General features: G+C 36.4%; 1 protein-coding gene across 5 annotated transcripts in view; it reads left to right on the top strand.

Moving 5' to 3' along the window:
• The window catches only part of CAMKMT (calmodulin-lysine N-methyltransferase), a 408,716-nt gene that overhangs the window by 28,610 nt on the left and 357,521 nt on the right, over positions 1–22,585 (top strand). For all 5 annotated transcript variants that reach the window (XM_028496782.2, XM_024118955.3, XM_024118956.3 and 2 more), the window contains exon 3: positions 9,088–9,152. In XM_028496782.2, the coding sequence (XP_028352583.1) occupies positions 9,088–9,152 (65 nt within the window). The remainder of the gene's footprint in view (positions 1–9,087; positions 9,153–22,585) is intronic.

Here is a 22,585-nt window from a genome sequence, read left to right on the forward strand (position 1 = left end):
GAGCTGATCTCCCTGTGCTATGCTGCTGCTTCCCACCAGCCAACTATTTAATGTTCAGTAATGTATATATGTAGATGCTACTCTCACTTCTCCCTCCTACCCCATGTCATCTAGTCCATTCTCTAAGTTTACCTCTTTATTCCTGCCCTGCAACTAGGTTCATCCGTACCGTTTTCCTTAGTTGTTGTATCAATTTACATTCCCACTGACAGTGTAGGAGGGTTCCCTTTTCACCACACCCTTTCCAGCATTTATCGTTTCTAGCTTTTTTGATAATGGCCATTCTGACTGGTGTCAGGTGATACTTCACACAAAACAAGTAGTTTTGACTTGCATTTCTCTAAAAATTAGTGACACTGAGCGTCTTTTCATCTGCCTCTTGGCCATCTGTATGTTTTCCTTGGTGAAATGTCTATTTAGGTCTTCCACCCATTTTTTAACTGGGTGCCTCTTGGCCATTTGTATGTCTTCCTTGGTAAAATGTCTATTTAGGTCTTCTGCCCATTTTTTAACTGGATGATTTGTTTTTTTGATTTTGAGCTCCATGAGCTGTTTGGATAATTTGGAGATTAATCCTTTGTCTGTTGTTTCATTTGCAAATATTTTCTCCCATTCTGAGGGTTGTCTTTTTGTCTTGTTTATGGTTTCCTTTGCTGTGCAAAAGCTTTTAAGTTTAATTAAGTCCCATTTGTTTATTTTTGGTTTTTTTGCCATTACTCTAGGAGGTGGGTCAAAGATCTTGCTGTGATTTATGTCAAAGAGTGTTCTTCCTATGTTTCCTTCAAGAGTTCTGTGTCTGGTCTTACATTTAAGTCTTTAATACATTTGGAGTTTATTTTTGTGTTTGGTGTCAGGTAGTGTTCTAATTTCATTCTTTGACATGTAGCTGTCCAGTTTTCCCAGCACCACTTATTGAAGAGGCTGTCTTTTCTCCATTGCATGTTCTTGCCTCCTTTGTCGTAAATTCGATGCCCATATGTGCATGGGTTTATCTCTGGGCATTATCCTGTGCCATTGATCTATATTTCTGTTTTTGTGCCAGTACCATACTGTCTTAATTACTGTGGCTTTGTGGTATAGTTTGAAGTCGGGGAGCCTGATTCCTCCAACTCCGTTTTTCTTTCTCAAGTTGCTTTGGCTATTCGGGGTCTTTCGTGTTTCCATATGAATTGTAAGATTTTTTGTTCTAATTCTGTGAAGAATGCCATTGGTAGTTTGAAAGGGATTATATTGAATCTGTAGATTCAGTTGGGTAGTAGATTCCTTTGGGTAGTATAGTCATTTTCACAATATTGATTCTTCCAATCCAAGAATGTGGTATATTTCTCCATCTGTTTATGTTATCTTTGATTTCTTTCATCAGTGTTTTATAGTTTTCTGAGTACAAGTCTTTCGCCTCCTTAGGCAGGTTTATTCCTAGGTATTTTATTCTTTTTGTTGCAATGGTAAATGGGAGCATTTCCTTAATTTCTCTTTATGATTTTTCTTTGTTGGTGTATAGGAATGCCAGAGATTTCTGTGCATTAATTTTCTATCCTGCAACATTACCAAATTCACTGATTAGTTTTAGTAGTTTTCTCGTGACATCTTTAGGATTTTCTATGTATAGTAAAAAACTATTAAAAAAAATTTCTTCTCGTCTTATAAGTTGCAATTTCTTGTTGTATAGAGATTACTGTATAGATACTAGAAATTGTTGTTCCCTGCCCCTGTATTTTAACTTAATTTCAGTGTACTAGGAATTTGCATATTCTGGAAACTTTAAAATACTTCCATTTATATTCAGAACCATAAAAGTGCCTGAGTTATTCATTTATAAATATATACATGTCTTAGGTATAGAAAAAGCTGAGAGGCCTGAACTGTCCTCCTTTCTTTGAATGACTCCTGTTGCTATGGTAATTGCTGAATTAGAAGCCTAGCATTCTTGCCTTTTGGCCTGTCCTGGAGGTTTAGAATGGGCAAGAAGTCAAGAATGACTTTGTCTTTGACTGTAGTACAACAAATGCACTGCATTGAGATCATGTATTGCTTCTCTAAGGAAAGGAAAAAAAATAAAACAAACCCTCACCCCACTGGATTTAGTGTGTACCCTGTGAGTGCTCACTGAATAAAAACTTGTGATGGGAATGGTATGCTTATGAAATTAGATGTATGGCAGATTATCCTTATATGTGTAGTGCACCATAGGTGCCCCTTTAAAACTTGGCAAGGTTGGTATCTGAGGCAAATATGGATACTGAATTTATATTTATTTATTTATTTATTATTTTAAATTTAAATTTATTTATTTATTTGTTCATTTTTGGCTGTGTTGGGTCTTCATTGCTGCGCACAGGCTTCCTCTAGTTGCAGTGAGCAGGGGCTACTCTTTTTTGCGGTGCGCAGGCTTCTCATTGTGGTGGCTTCTCTTGTTGCGGAGCATGGGCTCTAGGCACGTGGGCATCAGTAGTTGTGGCTCGTGGGCTCTAGAGCTCAGGCTCAGTAGTTGTGACGCACGGGCTTAGTTGCTCTGCAGCATGTGGAATCTTCAGGGACCAGGGCTCGAACCTGTGTCCCCTGCATTGGCAGGTGGATTCTTAACCACTGTGCCACTAGGGAAGTCCCTGAATTTATATTTAAAAAGTACAGTTTTAATGTTAGTAGTGCTGTTAACAACAGCAGTGAATATTAAAGCAGCTTTTGTTCTCTTGTATTTTATTTTGTATTTTAGAAGGAACTTTATAGGAGCTTCAAAATGTGGTGCAGTGTATGTAGAAAATTAAAAGACTAATCCATTGAGTCATGCTTTCATGGAGCTTAAATCACAGATATGGGCTAATTATAACTTAATTTTCTAGTTTATTTAAACTCCAATCATGATTGTTTGTGTAGTTTGCTTACATATACATATATTCAAAGTTTCAGTAAAATGAAATATTCCCTAGGTACTTTTTCAAATTTTCATATATTATATATATTATGTAGAAATGTAAGACTGAAAAAAAAAACTCTTCAGCCATTTATTTTTGAAAGAGCTCCAAAGTAGTTGCATGGAAAATCAACTTTTTAAACCTTTTCCTTCAGAAAACCTTTCCTCTTTTGTTCTTATGCAGACTCTTAGGACCCATTCCGCTCTCTGGCTTACTTTTTCTGATTTTGGGGGACCACTTTTCTTTTTAATCAAGGTAAAATTAATCATTTTAACCATTTCAAATTGTGCAATTCAGTATATTCATGATGTTTTGCAACCATCACCACTCTCTAATTTCTGAAGCTTTTCATCACCCCAAAAGGAAACCCCATCCCCATTACTAGTAACTCTCTATCTTCCTCCTCCCCCTAGCCCCTGGCAACCACTTATCTACTTTCTATCTATATGGATTTGCCTATATTGCCTATTCTGGACATTTTATATAAGTAGAATCATATGATATGTGGCCTTTATATTTGGCTTCTTTCACTTAGCATAATGTTTTCTGATTCATCCATGTTATAGCATATACCAGTACTTCATTCCTTTTTTATGGCTGAATAATATTCCATTGTACGGACAATACCATATTTTGTTTATCCCTTCATCAGTTGATGGACATTTGGGTAGTTTCTACTTTTTGGCTATTATGAATACTGCTACTATGAACATTCATGTACAAGTTTTTATGTGAATGTATAAGCTTTAAATTCTTTCTTTTAGGTGTGTACTGAGGGGCAGAATTACTAGGTCATGTAGTAACTCTTTGTTTAACTTTTTGAAGAATGGCCAAATTGTTTTCCACAGTGGCTGTGCCATTTTACCTACTAGGAATATATGAGGGTTCTAGTTTCTCCCCATTCTTGCAAGCACCTATGATTTTTCCTATATTATTATTATTTTGTATTATTGCCATTCTAGTGGGTGTAAAGTGACATCTTACTGTTGTATTGATTTGCAGTCCCCCAGTGAATAATTATGTTGTATGTTTTTTCATGTGCCCATTGGCCATTTGTATATCTTCTTTGGAGAAATGTCTATTCAAGTCCTCTGCCCATTTTTAATTGGGTTGTTTGTCTCTTTGTTATTGAATTTCAGACTTCTTTATATATTCTGGATACTTGACCCATATCAGATATGTGATTTGCAAATATTTTCTCCCATCTTCTGGGTTATCTTTTCACTTTCTTTATAGTGTCCTTTGGTGTACAAAAGTTTTTAGTTTTGTTGAAGTTCAATTTATCTATTTTTTTCTTTTGTTGTTTGTGTTTTGGGTGCCATATTTAGCCCTCACTTACTTTTAACCTCTGGTTTCAATCTCTTGATACCTTTAGGCTTCAAATTTTTCTCTGGTAGCTTTTTTTTTTCCCTCTTCAGATAATTATCTGCCCCAGTGACTTGCTCCTTAGTCCTTACCCCATAGGTCATTCTTTAGAAAAACTCAAAGATCCTCATTTCTAGCATAGCTTTAGGTGCTTGTGAAAAAAATTGGTTGGCTTTGGGAAGAAAAAACTGGCTACTGGTAAATTTTTTTCCATCTTTATTGAGAAATTGATATAATTGACATATAACATTGTGTAAATTTAAGGTATACACTGTGTTGACTTGATTCACTTATATATTGCAAAATGATTAGTTCCATACTACTAGCTAACGCCTCTATCATGTAACATAATTATCATTTCTTTTTTGTGGTGAGAACATTTAAATTAAAGGCTTGGGAAACAAGTTAAAGCTTCGGAGTTTAGGAGAAGATGGAGTGAACTTTTTATACCCTGGATATGTTAGCAAAATGTTATGACCGTTATATAACATTAATTATCAGTGTAATGGTAAAACTGAAGTTTGATAAGGTCCCTTCCTTGCAGGTATTACTGTCTAATAACCACATTGTCCAGGGAGGACCTAGGTAAACAGTTGAAAGATTAAGGGTAGGCAAGATCTTATAGAGTTGACACTTGAATAAAGTATAGATGACTCTGAACAAAGAAAAGTCCTTGAGTTTGGGCCAAACGAAAGGGAACTTGAAATAATCAAACTGAATCTTTACCACATTGTGCTCATGGCAGTTTTCCTATAAGTAGGACTAATTCTTATACCATTGAAGACAATGATTGTTGACATTTTTCTTTCATGAGATGCCATCTTTTAGGGTTTCTAGACTTCGTAGATAAGTGATTTTCATTTTTGTAAGTTACTTAGAGGTATAGGATTAGTTTTCCTGTTTCCCCACCCTGATCCCATTTAATGTCATAGGGTATACTTTCTGCTTCTTGACTTCAAGAAATAATGCTTTCAAGAAGACAAGTTTTGTGTCACACTTTTATTTTGAATACTGCTTTTAACTTTTAAACATGCATTTTACTTTATCCCAGTTTCTGCTTTTTAGAAATATTTAACTTCTTGCAAAATATATGTACCTTTTTTTAACTCTTGTCTCAGATTTCTTTTCATATGTTTATTTCATCTTGATGAGAGAGAGAGAGAGAGAGAGTGACAGAGAGAGCCTGCGAATGTGCATGAGAGAATGTCCTTATTAAAACTAGGCCATAAAGCAATTTCACTTTTAGGTATTTACTTTTCGTATGTTTATTTCATCTTGATATGAGAGAGAGAGAGAGAGAGAGAGAGAGAGAGAGAGAGTGACAGAGAGAGCCTGCGAATGTACATGAGAGAATGTCCTTATTAAAACTAGGCCATAAAGCAATTTCACTTTTAGGTATTTATCCTAAAGAAATAATCAGAAAGGGGCTCAATGCTATTTCTATAAGGATGTTCATTGAAACAATACTCATAAAGCACAAAAGTGGGCATAATCTAAAAATCCATCATAAGGTGTTGGTTCAGTAAATTATGGTGCATTCATTGGACTACTTGGCAGCCATTAAAATCATGTTGCAGGAGAATATTTAATGATGTGGGAAACTTTATAATATGTTAAATGAAAAAATACAAATTGCAAAACTGTATGGACAATGTGCTCTCAGTTACTTAATGACAGGTCTATGAGCATAGCATAAAATTTGAAGGCTGTATACCAAACTATTAACTGTGGTTACCTCTGCATGATAGGATTATGGGCAGTTTTTTCTTGAGGGAACCGTATATTGCTTTTATATTTAGGAAAAAGTTTTTTGAGTTCTATGCTATATTGCTGATCATTTTAATAGCTTCATCTTGTGCTTTAGATGTTTAATGCTTTGTTCTTTTTCCTCTCTTGTCTGACACGTATGTTGTAGTTTTCCATGTTAGGCGTAAATAACCTCTTCTAGAATCTTGCATCCACAGAGAAGGTGCAGAATCATTGTGTTATGAAGATGAAAGTTGGATTTGTGGTTGATAACTTCATTGCCTTAGATTATGATACTGTTGAGCCCAATGGTTATTGGGCCAGTGATTATTGCAGATTAACTTTTTGCGTCCTCACTTGGCCACTCCATGAAGGAGCTTGGTCTCTGTGATAAAAATAAAATGTTGTTCTGAAAAGGGTATTATAGTTTACATGTGTTCTCTTACTATATGTATTAGCTTGCTAGGGCTCCCAGAACAAAACACCGCAGATTGGATGGCTTAAACAGCAAGTTTATTTTCTCACAGTTTGGGGTCTAAAAGTCTTGCATCTAGGTGTTGCAGGTTTGGTTTCATCCAAGGCCTCTTTCTTTGACTTGCATGTGGCTGCTTTCTTGCTGCCTCTTCACGTGGTTGTCCCTCTGTGCACATGCCTTGTTGTCTCTGTGTGTCCTAATCTCCTTTTTTTGTAAGGATACATATATATATGTATATATATATATATATATATTAGGGCTCACCCTAATGACCCAATTTTAACTTAATTAGCTCTTTGAAGGCCCTATGTCCAAATTCAGTCGCATTCTGAGGCACTGGGGGTTAGGACTTCAACATATGAATTTTGGGGAGACACAGTTCAGTCCATATTAGTATATATCATTTGTGATGAGTTTTTTGTTGTTGTTGTTGTTGTTGTTGTTGTTGTTTTTGCGGTACGCGGGCCTCTCACCGCTGCGGCCTCTCCCGCTGCGGAGCACAGGCTCCGGACGCGCAGGCTCAGCGGCCATGGCTCACGGGCCCCGCCGCTCCGCGGCACGTGGGATCCTCCCGGACCGGGGCACAAATCCGCGTCCCCCACATCGGCAGGCAGACTCCCAACCACTGCGCCACCAGGGAAGCCCCTGTGATGAGTTTTAATGGCAAAGTAGTGTGGATGAAGTAAATTTTATTGTGATTTATTAATGATTATTATAAACTATTACAACATCCTAAAGAACTACAGCTGTAAGTTATATAGGGGAGAATGTAGAAGATTGTAGATGTGTTAGCATCAACTTTTTGTAATCACCACTGGAAAAGTAACTCAGACTCTATGACCTGTTGATTCAGTTCACACCTAGTGTGATTCAGGAGTCCTGGCTAATGCAACACTGCCACTAAAATTTGGGAAATGTATTGGTAATACGCCTTCTGCCATTCTTTGAAATAAATTTTTTTTTTCTCCTAGCTGGGCTACATGACAGGACCCTGTGGTGGTTGGTGTCTCATGGTCCTAGAGAAATTTGTAGACCCTCTACCTTATATACTCTTACGTGTGACAATGGTGATTGTTTTTTCCCCAGTGAATCCTGGGGCTGACCTGGACTTTTAATGCACACTGCTGCAGTCTCCTGCTTCTGGATCCTTCCTAGGGGTCTCATAGAGTGGGACCTGTTTTGTGATGTATCCAAAGCTGATCTCTTTGGGGTTAGTAATTACTTAAGGAAATATTCTTGTTGAAATACAAAATATTTTCATTTTCTACCTATATTTGGGAGACTGAAGGTGACTATCTCTTAGGAAATATAGTCCAGATTTTTAGTTTTTCTGTTTCATTGTTACTGTGTTAATGTAGTTAAGGTCTATAATATTGGTGTAATTATTTAAGCTTCAGGAGTGTCAGACTGGATTTAAAGTTTTTCCTCATTCAAATAAAGGCATATCGTGTTTATGTGTTATAGGTGTATAATGCATTTACGTAGATGTGTGTATATATACACACACATGCTTGGTAAGATAGTTTGATTAAAAAATGAGAAATTTGGGCTTTTATGGGTAATTGCTCTACTTTTAACTTAGTTGGGTCACGGAAGGATCATGGAATATGAAGTTCAGGTTTTAGCTCTTCCAGTTACTTGATGTGTGGTCATAGGCAAGTCTTTGAACAAATCTTAACTCCTTATAATTGAATAAGAAACAGTAACTGGGGGCTTGCCTGGTGGCACAGTGGTTAAGAATCCACCTGCTAATGCAGGGGACACAAGTTTGAGCCCTGGTCTGGGAAGATCCCACATGCTGCAGAGCAACTAAGCCCGTATGCCAGAACTACTGAGCCTGCGCTCTAGAGCCTGTGAGCCACAGCTACCGAGCCCGCGTGCCACAGCTATGGAAGCCCGTGCACCTAGAGCCTGTGCTCCGCAACAAGAAAAGCCTCTGCGATGAGAAGCCTGCACACCACAATGAAGAGTAGCCCCCGCTCGCCGCGACTAGAGAAAGGCCCCTTGCAGCGATGAAGACCAATGCAGCCAAAAATAAATAAATTTATTTTTTAAAAAAATAAGAGGAATAGAATTAAGATCAGTGAGCAAGATACAAAACATTTGCTCCCTGACATGTAGAACTCCCTGTAAATAGAATGTGTAGACCTGAAGGTCGGTTAGTTCTTTGTGACTGAAGTTCTGAATTTGTTGGGCCATAATAGAAGGAACTTATGTATTGTGGAGTGTGTTAATGGAAGTTGATTGTTTATTTTCATTTTGAGATTCTCAAAGTGTAGGGTTTTGTTTTGTTGTTTTTATAAAGGTAAATAATTTATGTCACATTTATATAATTAAAACAATAATGATAAAAATATTAGTACTTTAAAGTGTAGATTAAGCATCAAGAAATGTCATTACATTAAATATCCCAAAGACTCGTCTGTTATTTCTTCTCCTTCTCCCTCTAGTGGGCAGAAATATTTTAAAAACACCACATGGAAAGGGTTATTAGTATTGAGTGTATCACAATATAGTCTCAGCTTTTTAAAAGATTAATAAATGTTAATATTTCAGAATCATTAAAGAAAATGCTTTATTCCTTTCTAGGCATAATAGTGGATCTTTGAATGTTGAAGATGTTCTTACCAGCTTTGACAATACAGGAAATATTTGTAAGTTATATACCCACTGTATAGAAATATTTTTAGTGTTTTAAAAGTGAATTTTAAATTTTTTTTCACAGTGTTTATTTTATTGACTGTGTGTGTGTGTGTGTGTGTGTGTGTGTGTGTGTGTGTGTGTGTAATAGAAACTCTTGCTGTTTTTAGCTGCATAATAAGCTTCATGTAAAATGTACCTACTAAGTGGGATAAGGCAGTTTTTATACTTGGCAGTTGTGTGTGTGTGTGTGTGTATGACAGAACATAGGTCAGGTGGACCACTGGATTCTCCAGTACTATCCCTTTTGTTTCTTGTTTTCATTTTGACCTTTTCAGTTAATCAGTCCAACAGAGGGGCTGTCTCTCCCTTCTTTGCTGTGTTTGGGTATGTGTGTTTCTACTTCTTGTTTCTTCTCTCTTTCACTAAAGAGTGAACCCAGAACATTTTTCCTTGCTGCTAATATACTTTAATACCAGAATGATTTTATTTTATGCATTATTATAATATTATAGAATATATTGACTTCTTACCTAAGTCTCTGATTAAGTCATAATAGATTTCTCCACTGAGAAAATCATTTAATTATAATGTCACGTAATGAAAGAAATCAAACAAGAAATATCTTTATATCACTGCGTTAAACAACATACCATGATAGAAGCGGTGTACTCCTTTATGTGTTGCACAGGCTATTTTTCTTAAGATAGTGGATAATCAATGAAATATTACCATTTTAAATGTAAAAATTATACTCAAATACTTTTCTTCTCAGGAAATTTCACAACTGTAACTACTTATTGTCTGAACTAAAATAACATATTCTGCTAACAGTACTATGTTATCAAATGCTCTCTAATTTTTGATCTGCATAGAATAATGTCCAACAATACTCAGGCAATGATTTTGTTCTTATGCCCACATGATGGCAAGCTTTTGATTGTGGAGAAAAATATTTATGTATTTTGTCACTAAGGAATCTAACTATCCTAAAATTATCCTAAAATATTTAAAATAATGTAGGTTTCTTTTTCATGGATAGTGTTAAGTATACACCTTTTAGTTTCTCTGTGTTGGCACTTGCTGAACTCTTTCCCAATATTTTTATTGGGGGTTGGGGCAAGGTCTGGGTAAGGGATACTAATGGTGGTTGAGGAGACATTCTCCTTTAGCTCTGTGGTAATGTAAAATATCATTAAGTCAGGCTTATGCATACCCAATTTAGGAAGATAATTCTAGAATGTTAAATGTGGATTTTTGATTTGATAATGTAAAAATCAGGTACTGTTCCCAGTGGCTCAGTATGAAGTAGGGCCACTAGCTGGCAGCATTATGTAAAATAAAAATATTTTCCTAAAGGTCTAAGCTATTATTTTGCGTATGAATAATATGTTACCCCCCCCCCAACTGTAAGTTGTTGTTGCATTGACAAATGCAGAAATTGTATGTTAAAAGCTTTTTTTTTTTCCCACTGCGGCCCATTGTTTGGTAGAAAGGTTTGAGTCTTTGGATTAGACACACCTACCTTTGAATCTTGGTTCTGAAATTAATCTTGAGCAATTTATATTATCTCTATGAACCTCAGTTGTTTTCATCTCTTAGAACTGGACATAATGTATGGAAAGTGTATAACATACTGTATTCCTCATACTTGATACTCAGTAAATGAAACTCTTTATTATTACCAGTGGTGAGTACCTCTAAAGCTTTGCAGTTTTTTTCTAATAATGAAGAAAGTATTTTTAAGGATTATTATGATGTTTTAAAATAAACTATTTTGATTGAACTAACAAGGTGGGAAAATAGATCAAATTAGAAAAATAGTAATTTATTAAAATGTCTTGTCATAAATGTGGTCTTTTAAAAAAATAAATCTATTTATTTATTTTTGGCTGCCTTGGGTCATCCTTGCTGCGTGGCCTTTCTCTAGTTGTGGTGAGCAGGGACTACTCTTCATTGTGGCGTGTGGGCTTATCATTGCGGTGGCTTCTCTTGTTGCGGAGCATGGGCTCTAGGTGTGCGGGCTTCAGTAGTTGTGGCACGCGGGCTCTAGAGCACAGGCTCAGTAGTTCCGGCGCACGGGCTTAGTTGCTGCGCGGCATGTGGGATCTTCCCGGACCAGGGAATCGAACCCGTGTCCCCTGCGTTGGCAGGCGGATTCTTAACCACTGCACCACCAGGGAAGTCCATAAATGTGGTCTTAAAAACCTGAATGTATTGCCAAGTAAGAAGTGATAAAAATAAGACTTCTTAAAACATTTTGTTTAGTGTAACTTTTATATTATACTCTTTAAAAATGTATAATGATACTTCAACTTAATGTAAAATTGATAAATTCCTGTTACAATAAAGTAAATCTTGATTATAACTTTTATATAATCTTTGCCAAGGCTTAAAGTGATCAAGGATTGAAAAAGTGATTTCTCACTTGATGTCTCAAATGTTTGATTTTACCCTAATGGTGACATTAGATTGAGTTTGTGAGTGGAAAACCCAGCAGAGGGCGCTAAAATCACAATTCTGTCTCAACAGATCAATATAACTGGAATAAATACCTTGAATAGTAACCCTAAGCTTTCATCATGTAAACATAGAAATATGTATGTGTAAACACCTGTATTTGATTTATTTCTTATATATGTAATATATTCAGCAATTCATTAATACAAAAAAGTAGATTTTCCTGACTGATATTTTTCTTCATTTTTTTCATTTCTTTTTTTAAAGAGAGGACAATTTACTTTTATTGTTATTTATTTTAATTAATTAATTAATTAATTTTTGGCTGTGTTGGGTCTTCGTTGCTGCGCGTGGGCTTTCTCTATTTGCAGCGAGCGGGGGCTACCCTTCGTTGCAGCGCGCGGGCTTCTCATTGCAATGGCTTCTCTCGTTGCAGAGCACGGGCTCTATGCGTGTGGGCTTCAGTAGTTGTGGAACACGGGCTCAGTAGTTGTGGCTCTTGGGCTTTAGAGCGCAGACTCAGTAGTTGTGGCGCACATGCTTAGTTCCGCGGCATGTGGGATCATCCCGGGCCAGGGATCGAACCCGTGTCCCCTGCATTGGCAGGTGGATTCTTAACCACTGTGCCACCAGGGAAGTCCCAGGAATTATTCCTTTACTTCAGGAGTTAGTTTACAGGTTAACATAACTTCCTGATAATAGAAAAAATAATTAAAATACTTTATAGTTACAACCTCCCCGTACATGTTTATACAAAATACACATATGTGAATATATACAAAATATATTCATGTTTAGTGGAACTGTTAATCTCAATTTTAAGTTAACTTCAAGTAATGCTTTTATTCATTGTAAATTTTCAAAGATGAGAGGATCAGTCTTAGTCTGAGTTTGTTTATGCTCTCACCAGAAAGATATGGAAAAAATCTTTAATTTTGGAAAATTAATGAAACCTCTAGATAATTTCTTATTTCCTGATATGTTAGAAAAGAAAATATCCTTTATGTTTACCTCTGTTATTTTTACATGTGTGTCTTGCAAAGTGTTTTATGTTTTTGAGATATCCTTTCAGTATTTGAATTCCTTTGAATGTTGTAGGAAGAAATTAAAATGAATCTCCACACAGTCATTTCTGCATAATGATTCATTGCTCTATAGGATATGACCCCAATCTTATTTTTACATGTTTATATTTGCTACTGTGGAAAACAAATTATTTTGAAAGTCAAGCTTCTTTTTTGCTTACCTCTAACTAGGGTTAGGTATGCATATTCCATCTTTGGGTTCTAGTACTTGAGAACGTACTTCCTTTTTAACTATCAAAGCTACTCTGTGGAGAGGTTGTGTCTGCTATTGATTCATCATGCCTGGAAAGAAATGCAATCAAGCAACCTAGGGAAAAGTATAGGATGCACCCTTCACTTCAGACGAGGTGCTGGCTGCTTCTGTGATTCACGTAACATGTCACTCAGATAGCTTGGGTCACAAGAGAGTACTCTGCAAGCACGCAACAGATCTCTTGCTTCTGTTTTCTCTGTGGGCAGAGTCTCCTTTCCAGCCAGTCCCTGACCTCCAAAGAAACCCCATCATGCTGTATCTCTTCTGAAACCATTTTCTCTTTCTCCAAGTCATCTCTTTCCTCTACTGAAATGAATTTTTTAAAAATGTGATTCTCTTCAGCACTTAGTTGATCCAAATTTTACTGTCATAGTATATAATACAACTATTTGCTACGTGTGAAATCTCATCAGTGCTTGGGATATAATTGCTGCATTTGTACTTTTTTAGCACGTCGTCCTTGACAGCATGAACATATGATTAATACTTCTCATACAATTTATTGTATACAATATATACAATATAATGTGTATAAGCCATTAAAGGCTTAGGAAGCCAATAATTTTATATCATTGTAGTAACCTAGTGTGATTCAGGAGTCCTGGCTAACGCAACACTGCCACTAAAATTTGGGAAATGTATTGGTAATACGCCTTCTGCCATTCTTTGAAATAAATTTTTTTCTCCTAGCTGGGCTACATGACAGGACCCTGTGGTGGTTGGTGTCTCATGGTCCTAGAGAAATTTGTAGACCCTCTACCTTATATACTCTTACGTGTGACAATGGTGATTGTTTTCTCCCCAATGAATCCTGGGACTGGCCTGGACTTTTTTTTTTTTTTTTTTTTTTTGTGGTACGCGGGCCTCACACTGTTCTTCCTAGGGGTCTCACAGAGTGGGACCTGTTTTGTGATGTATCCAAAACTGATCTCTTTTGGGTTAGTAATTATTTAAGGAAATATTCTTGTTGAAGTGAAATACAAAATATTTTCATTTTCTACCTATATTTGGGAGACTGAAGGTGACTATCTCTTAGGAAGTATAGTCCAGATTTTTAGTTTTTCTGTTTCATTGTTACTGTGTTAATGTAGTTAAGGTCTATAATATTGGTGTAATTATTTAAGCTCCAGGAGTGTCAGACTGGATTTAAAGTTTTTCCTCATTCAAATAAAGGCATATTGTGTTTATGTGTTATAGGCATATAATGCATTTACGTAGATGTGTGTGTGTATATATACACACATATACTTGGTAAGATAGTTTGATTAAAAAATGAGAAATTTGGGCTTTTATGGGTAATTGCTCTACTTTTAACTTAGTTGGGTCATGGAAGGATCATGGAATATGAAGTTCAGGTTTTAGCTCTTCCAGTTACTTGATGTGTGATCATAGGCAAGTCTTTGAACAAATCTTAACTCCTTATAATTGAATAAGAAACAGTAACTGGGGGCTTGCCTGGTGGCAAAGTGGTTAAGAATCCACCTGCCAATGCAGGGGACACAGGTTTGAGCCCTGGTCCGAAAGATCCCACATGCTGCGGAGCAAGTAAGCCTGTGCTTCAGAACTACTGAGCCTGCGCTCTAGAGCCTGTGAGCCACGACTACTGAGCCTGCATGCCACAACTACTGAAGCCCGCGTGCCTAGAACCCAAGCTCCACAACAAGAGAAGCCACCGCAATGAGAAGCCTGTGCACCGCAACGAAGAGTAGCCCCAGCTCGCCGCAGTTAGAGAAAGCCCACACACGGCAATGAAGACCTAATGCACACACACACACACACACACAAAAAGTAACAGTAGCTACCTTGTAGTGTAGTAAATATCATATTAGGTAGTGTGAAAATAGTATGTAAACTGTAGATAATATTTGTATTAGTTTTTATTGTTAGTATTTTTTTTCTTTTTTTTTTTTTTTTTTTTTTTTGCGGTACGCGGGCCTCTCACTGTTGTGGCCTCTCCCGTTGCAGAGCACAGGCTCCGGACACGCAGGCTCAGCGGCCATGGCTCACGGGCCTAGCCGCTCCGCGGCATGTGGGATCCTCCCGAACCGGGGCACGAACCCGTGTCCCCTGCATCGGCCGGCGGACTCTCAACCACTGCGCCACCAGGGAAGCCCTATTGTTAGTATTAATACCATGTCTCATTTGTTCTTAGACCTTCTCAATATCTTTGATATTGGAAAATAACACAATACAGGAAATATTTTTGGTGTGTGCCATCCTGTTTTAATATTTTGTACATGAACACAGTGCAAAGCTACATTATTAAAAGTATAGTATTATTGCAGAAATACATATCTAAATCAGTGTTTTAGAAAAGAAGTTTCAGAAAGACAAAAATATATGTGATTTGTCACATGATGAAGATGGAATTTCAGTGAGAGTGGAAAGGATAGATTTTTCAATAAATAGTATTGGTTAGGAATTTAGAAAAAAATAACAAACCAAATCTCTCCTTTATACTATATAAATACCAAAATAAATTTAAGATAGAGTAAATATTTAATTAAAAAATTCTAACACTCCCAGATTTTTCAGATGAATAATTTTAAGATGTTGAAATAAGGAAGGCCCTTCTACGTGTGACCCAAATCCCTTGAATTTAAAGATGAATAGAGTGACTAAATAAAGATTTAAAGTCACTTTATTCAAAAAGTATCAAAAAAGTTGAAAGACAAATGACAAACTGATAATTATTATTTATGAAATATATGCAGACAGAGATGTATTCTCTTTATTGTGTGAAGAGCTCCCACAAAGAAATAGCAAAAACAGGCTGTAGATCTATAAGAAAAAGACAAAGCATAGTTGAAAATTTTAAAAAGGTATTTCACAAAAGTAATACCAATGCTCTATAAACATATCAAATGATTATTTTACTAGTAAAGAAGTAACGAAGTGCAATTAAAACAGTGAGATAGAATTTTTGTTATCAAATTGGTAAAGATGAGAGAAGATAAGCCATGTTCGGTGAATTGTAGGGAAATGTGCCTTCACATCCACTGTTGGTGGGAGGGTAAATTGATTCTACTTTTCCAGAGGCAATCTGGCAATATCTTTCATAATTTTAAGTACCCATTTCATTTGACTAATAATTCTTTTTCTAAGAAGTAGTGAAACCAATATGCAAAGGTGGAATGTAAAGGATTTCATTATAGTGCAGTGAATAACTGGAAAAAACATAAATCTTTAATTTTAGGTTGGCTGGCTAATTATGGATAATTCATGAGATGGAATATTTTATAGCTGTTCAAGATCTCTGAAATATATTAGGTTAAAATATTACTGTAGGGAGTATGATTCTATTTCTGTAAAATATATATATACTTATTAAGTAGGTATGTATATGCATAGTACTATGTCTATATGTTCATAGAGTTTTGTTAGGGTATTGGAGTTATGGATGATTATCACTTTCTTCTTTATGCTTTTTAGTATTTGTTTCTTTATGGCTTGTATTAGGTAATGTTTTTATTTTAAAAAAAGTAGATATTCTTTAATTTACAAATTGAGTATTAATTTTTTTTTTTTTACTGAAAGCTGTGATAAAATCTCAAATTGCTTAGGACAGTACTGTGGGAAAAGGAGCAATCCATTTTACCACTGAAAAAAAATATGAAGTATTTTATTTTTAAACAGCACTTTTGTCCAAGGAGCTCCCAGCATTGTTGGATGTTAATGTGCTAATCTCCCAATACACTTAAAAGAAGTCAAAGATCAAATCATTCTAGCCCCATATTAGGTCATGGGAGTATAAAGAGGTTAAAAACTCAGTCAATGGAAGAATATTGAGCTTGAACAGAGATAATTTTGTAAGTTCTGTTGAAAAATAAATTTTAAGGTTCAGTGCATTATATGGTTAGCATGTTATGCTAACCATATAATATGGTAATGGTCTGCAGCCTTGAGACTCTAGGAGGCCCCAGTGAGAGTGGGGAGCTGATGGCAATATGCAGCACTGGCTCTGGATTTGGCTCTTAGCCCCTCTTGAGAATCACAATGTGTGTGTAGTCTTTATTAGAAAGACTTCTAGAGGACAGGTTAGAAATGATTTCTAGAGGGTAGATTAGGTCTCTAGATGGTAGTTTTCCCAGCTATGTATCTCCAACTGTCTGACTTCCTAGCTGCAAGTTGTCAGGCAGTTTTCTCTTTTGACACAATATTGGGTAAGCATGCCCCTAAGCCATAAAGAGTCACATGCACTTGCTTTTACTATTTACCACGGAAGGAACATTTAGAAGATGTCTCTTTTTAATTCACTTTAAAAATTTTTATTTGAAATAAAAAATTATGGAGTTGTAGCGATTCTCTTTTTTTTTTTTCGGTATGCAGGCCTCTCACTGTTGTGGCCTCTCCCGTTGCGGAGCACAGGTTCCGGATGCGCAGGCTTAGCGGCCATGGCTCACGGGCCTAGCCGCTCCGCGGCCTGTGGGATCTTCCCGAACCCGGGCACGAACCCGTGTCCCCTGCATCGGCAGGCGGACTCTCAACCACTGTGCCACCAGGGAAGCCCTAGTGATTCTCTTTGATAAAAGGAGGTGCTGCTGCTATCATGAGGAAAGACTGAAATAAACCCTATAATCCTTTCTATATTCATAACATGTATTAATGCTTAACCAAGGTATTAATACTGGAAGGTAGTTCATGTCTTTGTCATTAACCTGCTAGTTTTTCCATCCTTTATATATTTGAAGGGATGTTCCTAATTTAAGTGCCTCCAAGTTTTAGCAGAAGATATGCCAAGCAAGCCTCCCTCCCCCACAGCAAATACGAAGTAGTACTTCTTTATCTTCTTTTAAATAGCTACCATTTCTTTTGCATCCCTTACAATATTAGGAACTTTGGGAATACTATTCCCATTTAATCTTCTTAACAATTTGTCAAGTGGTGAGGAAACTGATACTCAGATAAAGATAACTTGCTTAAAAATTAATATTTAGTAAGTGACCACAGAGGAGTGTTTGCCTATTCTATTTCTTAAAGGTAGCATATCTCCAAAATGGCGAGAAATGAATTTTAAAAGTTCATGGGAGAAATGAAACTAAAAGTGGTAACTTGGAGTGCTAGAAAATAACTTTGGCAAATGGAAAAGGATTCTGTCCAGTGGATTGTGTCTCAGAAGGGACTAATTAAAGGTCACTGGAAAATGGGCTCTCTAGGGTTTCTGAAAGGTAGTTGGCAATCTGATGGCGTGGGGATTTCGGGAGTGAGGATGGGGCGAAAGAATGCATTTTCTTTTAATAGTCTAAAACCAAATGTGGGTTTTGTTTTATTTCAGATTTTCTTTTCTTTTTTGAGAAGTGCTGCTTTTTGCAGAATAATACAATAGTAATACTGATTTGTGTTTTTACATAGCCCTTTCTCTAAGGTATTCAATGTGTTTCTCAAGCTTATGGTTATAGTGATATTTACAAATTGCTTATGTAAACACAAGTCACACAAAAGGCTCAACTAAATGAATATTTCTGTCTTTAGGAAAGTAGTGTGGATTTGGACAGCCTTTCCACAGAGAATAGTGGATATTTGGACATTTGTATGGCTTGTATGTGTTGCCCCACTCATGAATGCTTGATGTGAACAAAATAGTTGACGACTGAATGAATTTAGTATTTGTGTATATGTATCTCATCTTTTTTATGTTCTCCTCTCTCACCCTTCACCCTCCACTCCCAGCCTTGAATCTAAGTTTTTGTGTTATATCCTGGGAAGGTTGGGGCCGTTCATGGAAGGAATGAAGGAAAAGTTTCCGACCATTCTGTCTGTGTATGTGAGTTGGAAAATGTGGATGTATTATGTATATTGGAGATGCCCCACATGCTCACAATCTGCTTGTTCTGGATCTGGATCAGGTAGAATTTTTGCTCCTGGTGGCAGATTCATGGTTTGTTTGAAGCCTTTGCCTATCCAGGTGGATATTTGGACATTTGTATGGCCTGTATGTGTTGCCCCACTCATGAATGCTTGATGTGAACAAAATAGTTGATGACTGAATGAATTTAGTATTTGTGTATATGTATCTCATCTTTTTTATGTTCTCCTCTCTCACCCTTCACCCTCCACTCCCAGCCTTGAATCTAAGTTTTTGTGTTATATCCTGGGAAGGTTGGGGCCGTTCATGGAAGGAATGAAGGAAAAGTTTCCGACCATTCTGTCTGTGTATGTGAGTTGGAAAATGTGGATGTATTATGTATATTGGAGATGCCCCACATGCTCACAATCTGCTTGTTCTGGATCAGGTAGAATTTTTGCTCCTGGTGGCAGATTCATGGTTTGTTTGAAGCCTTTGCCTATCCAGGTGGTGGGAGGCCAGACTTTTGTGTCTTTGCCATTTCTCAGGACTCCCTTAGTTTCTGACTAAAAGATGTGGTGGAACCTAGACTTAAAACTTAAGTATCATTTTTAATTGTATGATAGTGAAAGAATGACAAATAATATTTTGATGAATCCTGGACTTTGGTTTTATTTTAATTTTTGACAACTTAATTGGAATTTAGTGGGGATTCGTTGGACTGCTGTTATGAACAATTGAGAAGTGGCATGTATTTATGTAAACCATGACTTCTCTGCTTGTACTTGTCCCCTGCATACCTTTAAAGGAGAAATTAGAAGAATTAGAAGGGGGAGATTGATTCATATTGCCTCCTTTGATCTTTCTCTCTTAAGTCCTACAGATTTGTAGTGTGTATTCTGCAATTTAGCAGTGACTTGTGTATCATATTGTATTAACTATTTGTTAATCTTTTTCTCCCCCAAACAAAATATAACCCCCCAGATTGCAGGCACAATAGCCTCTCTGGTTCAATCTCAAGGGGTGTTAGTCTAAAGTCCATGCAACAAAAGTATTTGTAAATAACTTGGGTATTTTACCTCTCTTGATTAAATGACTTGAAAGCAACACAGTCTTTAGCAGTTTTTCTTTTCTCTTTTTCTTTCTCCCATCCTCTATTGTTCCATATTGATGCTGATTCTGCACTTTTACATACAAAACAAACAAAAAACCTCAGAAAACAATTCTCTTGTATCCATCATAAGATAATTCTCGTCTTCCCTTTTCCCCCCTTTCCTTCTGATTCTCCATCATAGTACTGAGGAACTAGTCTGTCAAGGTAGGATCCTCCTTGGAGGCTGTGAGCCTGGGGTAGTCAGGGGCAAGAGACTGAAGCAGATCAGTTTCTTTTAGTTAGGGTGACTATACAGTCAAGTTTGTCTGGCATGATCCTAGTTTATACCTATTGTTCTTAGCATAGTTATTAACAGTGCCTCCTTTTACTCCCCAGAGTGTCCTGGTTTGGATGATAAATTATATTCCAATTTTTAGAAGCCCAAGAAAGAGAGATATATTGGAAGCTTACATCAATTATTTATATCTAGTCATACCTCTTAATTCTGCCATAGTACCTTGCACAAGGTCTGGCTCAAGTGGTATTCAATATGTATTGATTCATTTGAATCCTTAGTCACACTCAAATGAATCATTCATTCTCCATAAGTGTATTTGTATTCAATATACATAACAGAGAGGTAAATCTAGGCCTCAATTTTAGAGGACGTATACTACAAGCCTCATAAACTAAAACTGAAGTTAGAACACATAACAAGTTTTGATTAGCTAATGCAGTAATTGAAAAAAAAAATTGAATTACTGCCAAGATTTGAAAATAGGAAGATTCACATAACAACCTAGATTTCCACTTTCTCTTTGAGAAAAATAATGATCTAGTGGTCTGAGCCTGATCTTACGTGGTAATCATTATCTGGAGCTGAGCAGATTCTCCATTTTGTGCCCTCACGACCCACCCATGGACATTTAAATTTGCACCCTCTGATACATACTATGTATTTGGAGGCACTTATGGCAGGTTTATCTTTGTACATTTTCAGATTATTTAGTTATATATTTAAGAAGAGTAAATTCTGATTAGTCATTTTATTAAAGCTAATTAAATAAAATACTTGTAAATTCTTTTGGAGATCAGCCTTTTTAAATTCAACAGATTAGTCATTCATTTTGGGGAAATTTTTTTCCCATACCAAGAATGTCAATAACTATTAACTAACATTTATATTGTTATATTTAATAGAAAATATTTTAAGATATTATTTTAAATATTTTTCAAAAGCCAGTACCTATAAGAAAACATACTTTTGAAACTTAATCACTTCAGTTTAAAATTATAAAATATCTTGAACAATGAAATTGAAAACTAGTATAGAGCTATAGAAGAAATTTTAAATATTTGTGGGTGTATGTATGTGTATGTGCATGTATATGTGTGTATATAAAAAATATATAGTTAACTTTATCTTTGCCTCTTCTTTATAGATTGGAAAAGAAAGAGCAGTCTCAACAAGTGTTTATTAAGTGCCTATTGTGTGCTGTCCTACATTTTCAATTCTCAAATGATTTTTCAACCTTGACCTACTACAAAGGAATAAAACATTCTTTCTATACATGTTGAAGAAACTACTGTATTAAAATCTAGATAAATATCTCACTGTCTGATGCATCTAGGTACATGGATGGTCTCTGTGAACTATGTCTTAAGTCTCATCAGCAAACATCTTTTAAAAATAATTTAAAATAGCTACACATTGTTTCATTAATGAAGAATTCACCCTGGTGAGTTTTAGAATATTGGCAAGAAAACGACTTGACTTTAACTACATTAAATATGAATTTAATCACATGGACATATTATCTCAGGACATGATTTTATTTGTATATATATATATTTTTTGCGGTACGCGGGCCTGTCACTGTTGTGGCGTCCCCCGTTGCGGAGCACAGGCTCCGGACGCGCAGGCTCAGCAGCCATGGCTCATGGGCCCAGCCACTTCGCGGCATGTGGGATCTTCCCGGACCGGGGCACGAACCCGTGTCCCCTGCATCGGCAGGCAGACTCTCAACCACTGTGCCACCAGGGAAGCCCTGTATATTTTTAAGGCTTAAAATATTTTCAGTTAAAATTATCTCTCTTACAGACCATCAATTTGAAGTCTTTTCTGATGCCTTCTGACCTGTTCCAGTTCGATCTTTATGCCTGCTGCAAACCTTTCATCTTGAAATCTCCCTTCACTGTCATCCTGGGGATTCTTATCATTTCTCTTTTTGGTTGGATTTCCCAAATATCGTGGCTTTCTCTTCGCTTACTCCATCATTTTGGGTGATGATAAACTCCTGTAGGTCCCTGAGACAGTAAGGGGAAATAATTTTTGAGTTCTTGTGATACTTTGGTAGGAAATAAAATAATAGAATTTGAAATAGTTTCTCCTTCAAAATTTTACAGCAATGTATTGCAGCTTCTAGTGTTTCATTTGAGAATTCCAATGCTATTCTAATTCTTTATCTTTTTTACGAAACTCTTAGTTCTGTCTGGAATTTGATAGAATCTTTTCTTATTTTCATTATTCTAAATTTTACGATATGATATCTTGGTGTGGCTTAATTTTCAAACATTGTTTTGGACATTTGGTGGGCACTCAGTGTAGAAAGTCACGTTTTTCAGTTCTGGGAAGTTTTCTTGAATTATTTCTTTAATGGTTGCCTCCCTTCTGTTTTCCTTGTTGTCTCCGGAACTTCCGTTTTTCAAATGTTGGACATCCTGGACAGGTTCTCTCTCTTTTCATCTTCTGTTTTGCATATTTTTGACTT

The sequence above is a fragment of the Physeter macrocephalus genome, chromosome 12 (assembly GCF_002837175.3).
Source record: "Physeter macrocephalus isolate SW-GA chromosome 12, ASM283717v5, whole genome shotgun sequence".
In the NCBI taxonomy this organism is placed as follows: domain Eukaryota; kingdom Metazoa; phylum Chordata; class Mammalia; order Artiodactyla; family Physeteridae; genus Physeter; species Physeter macrocephalus.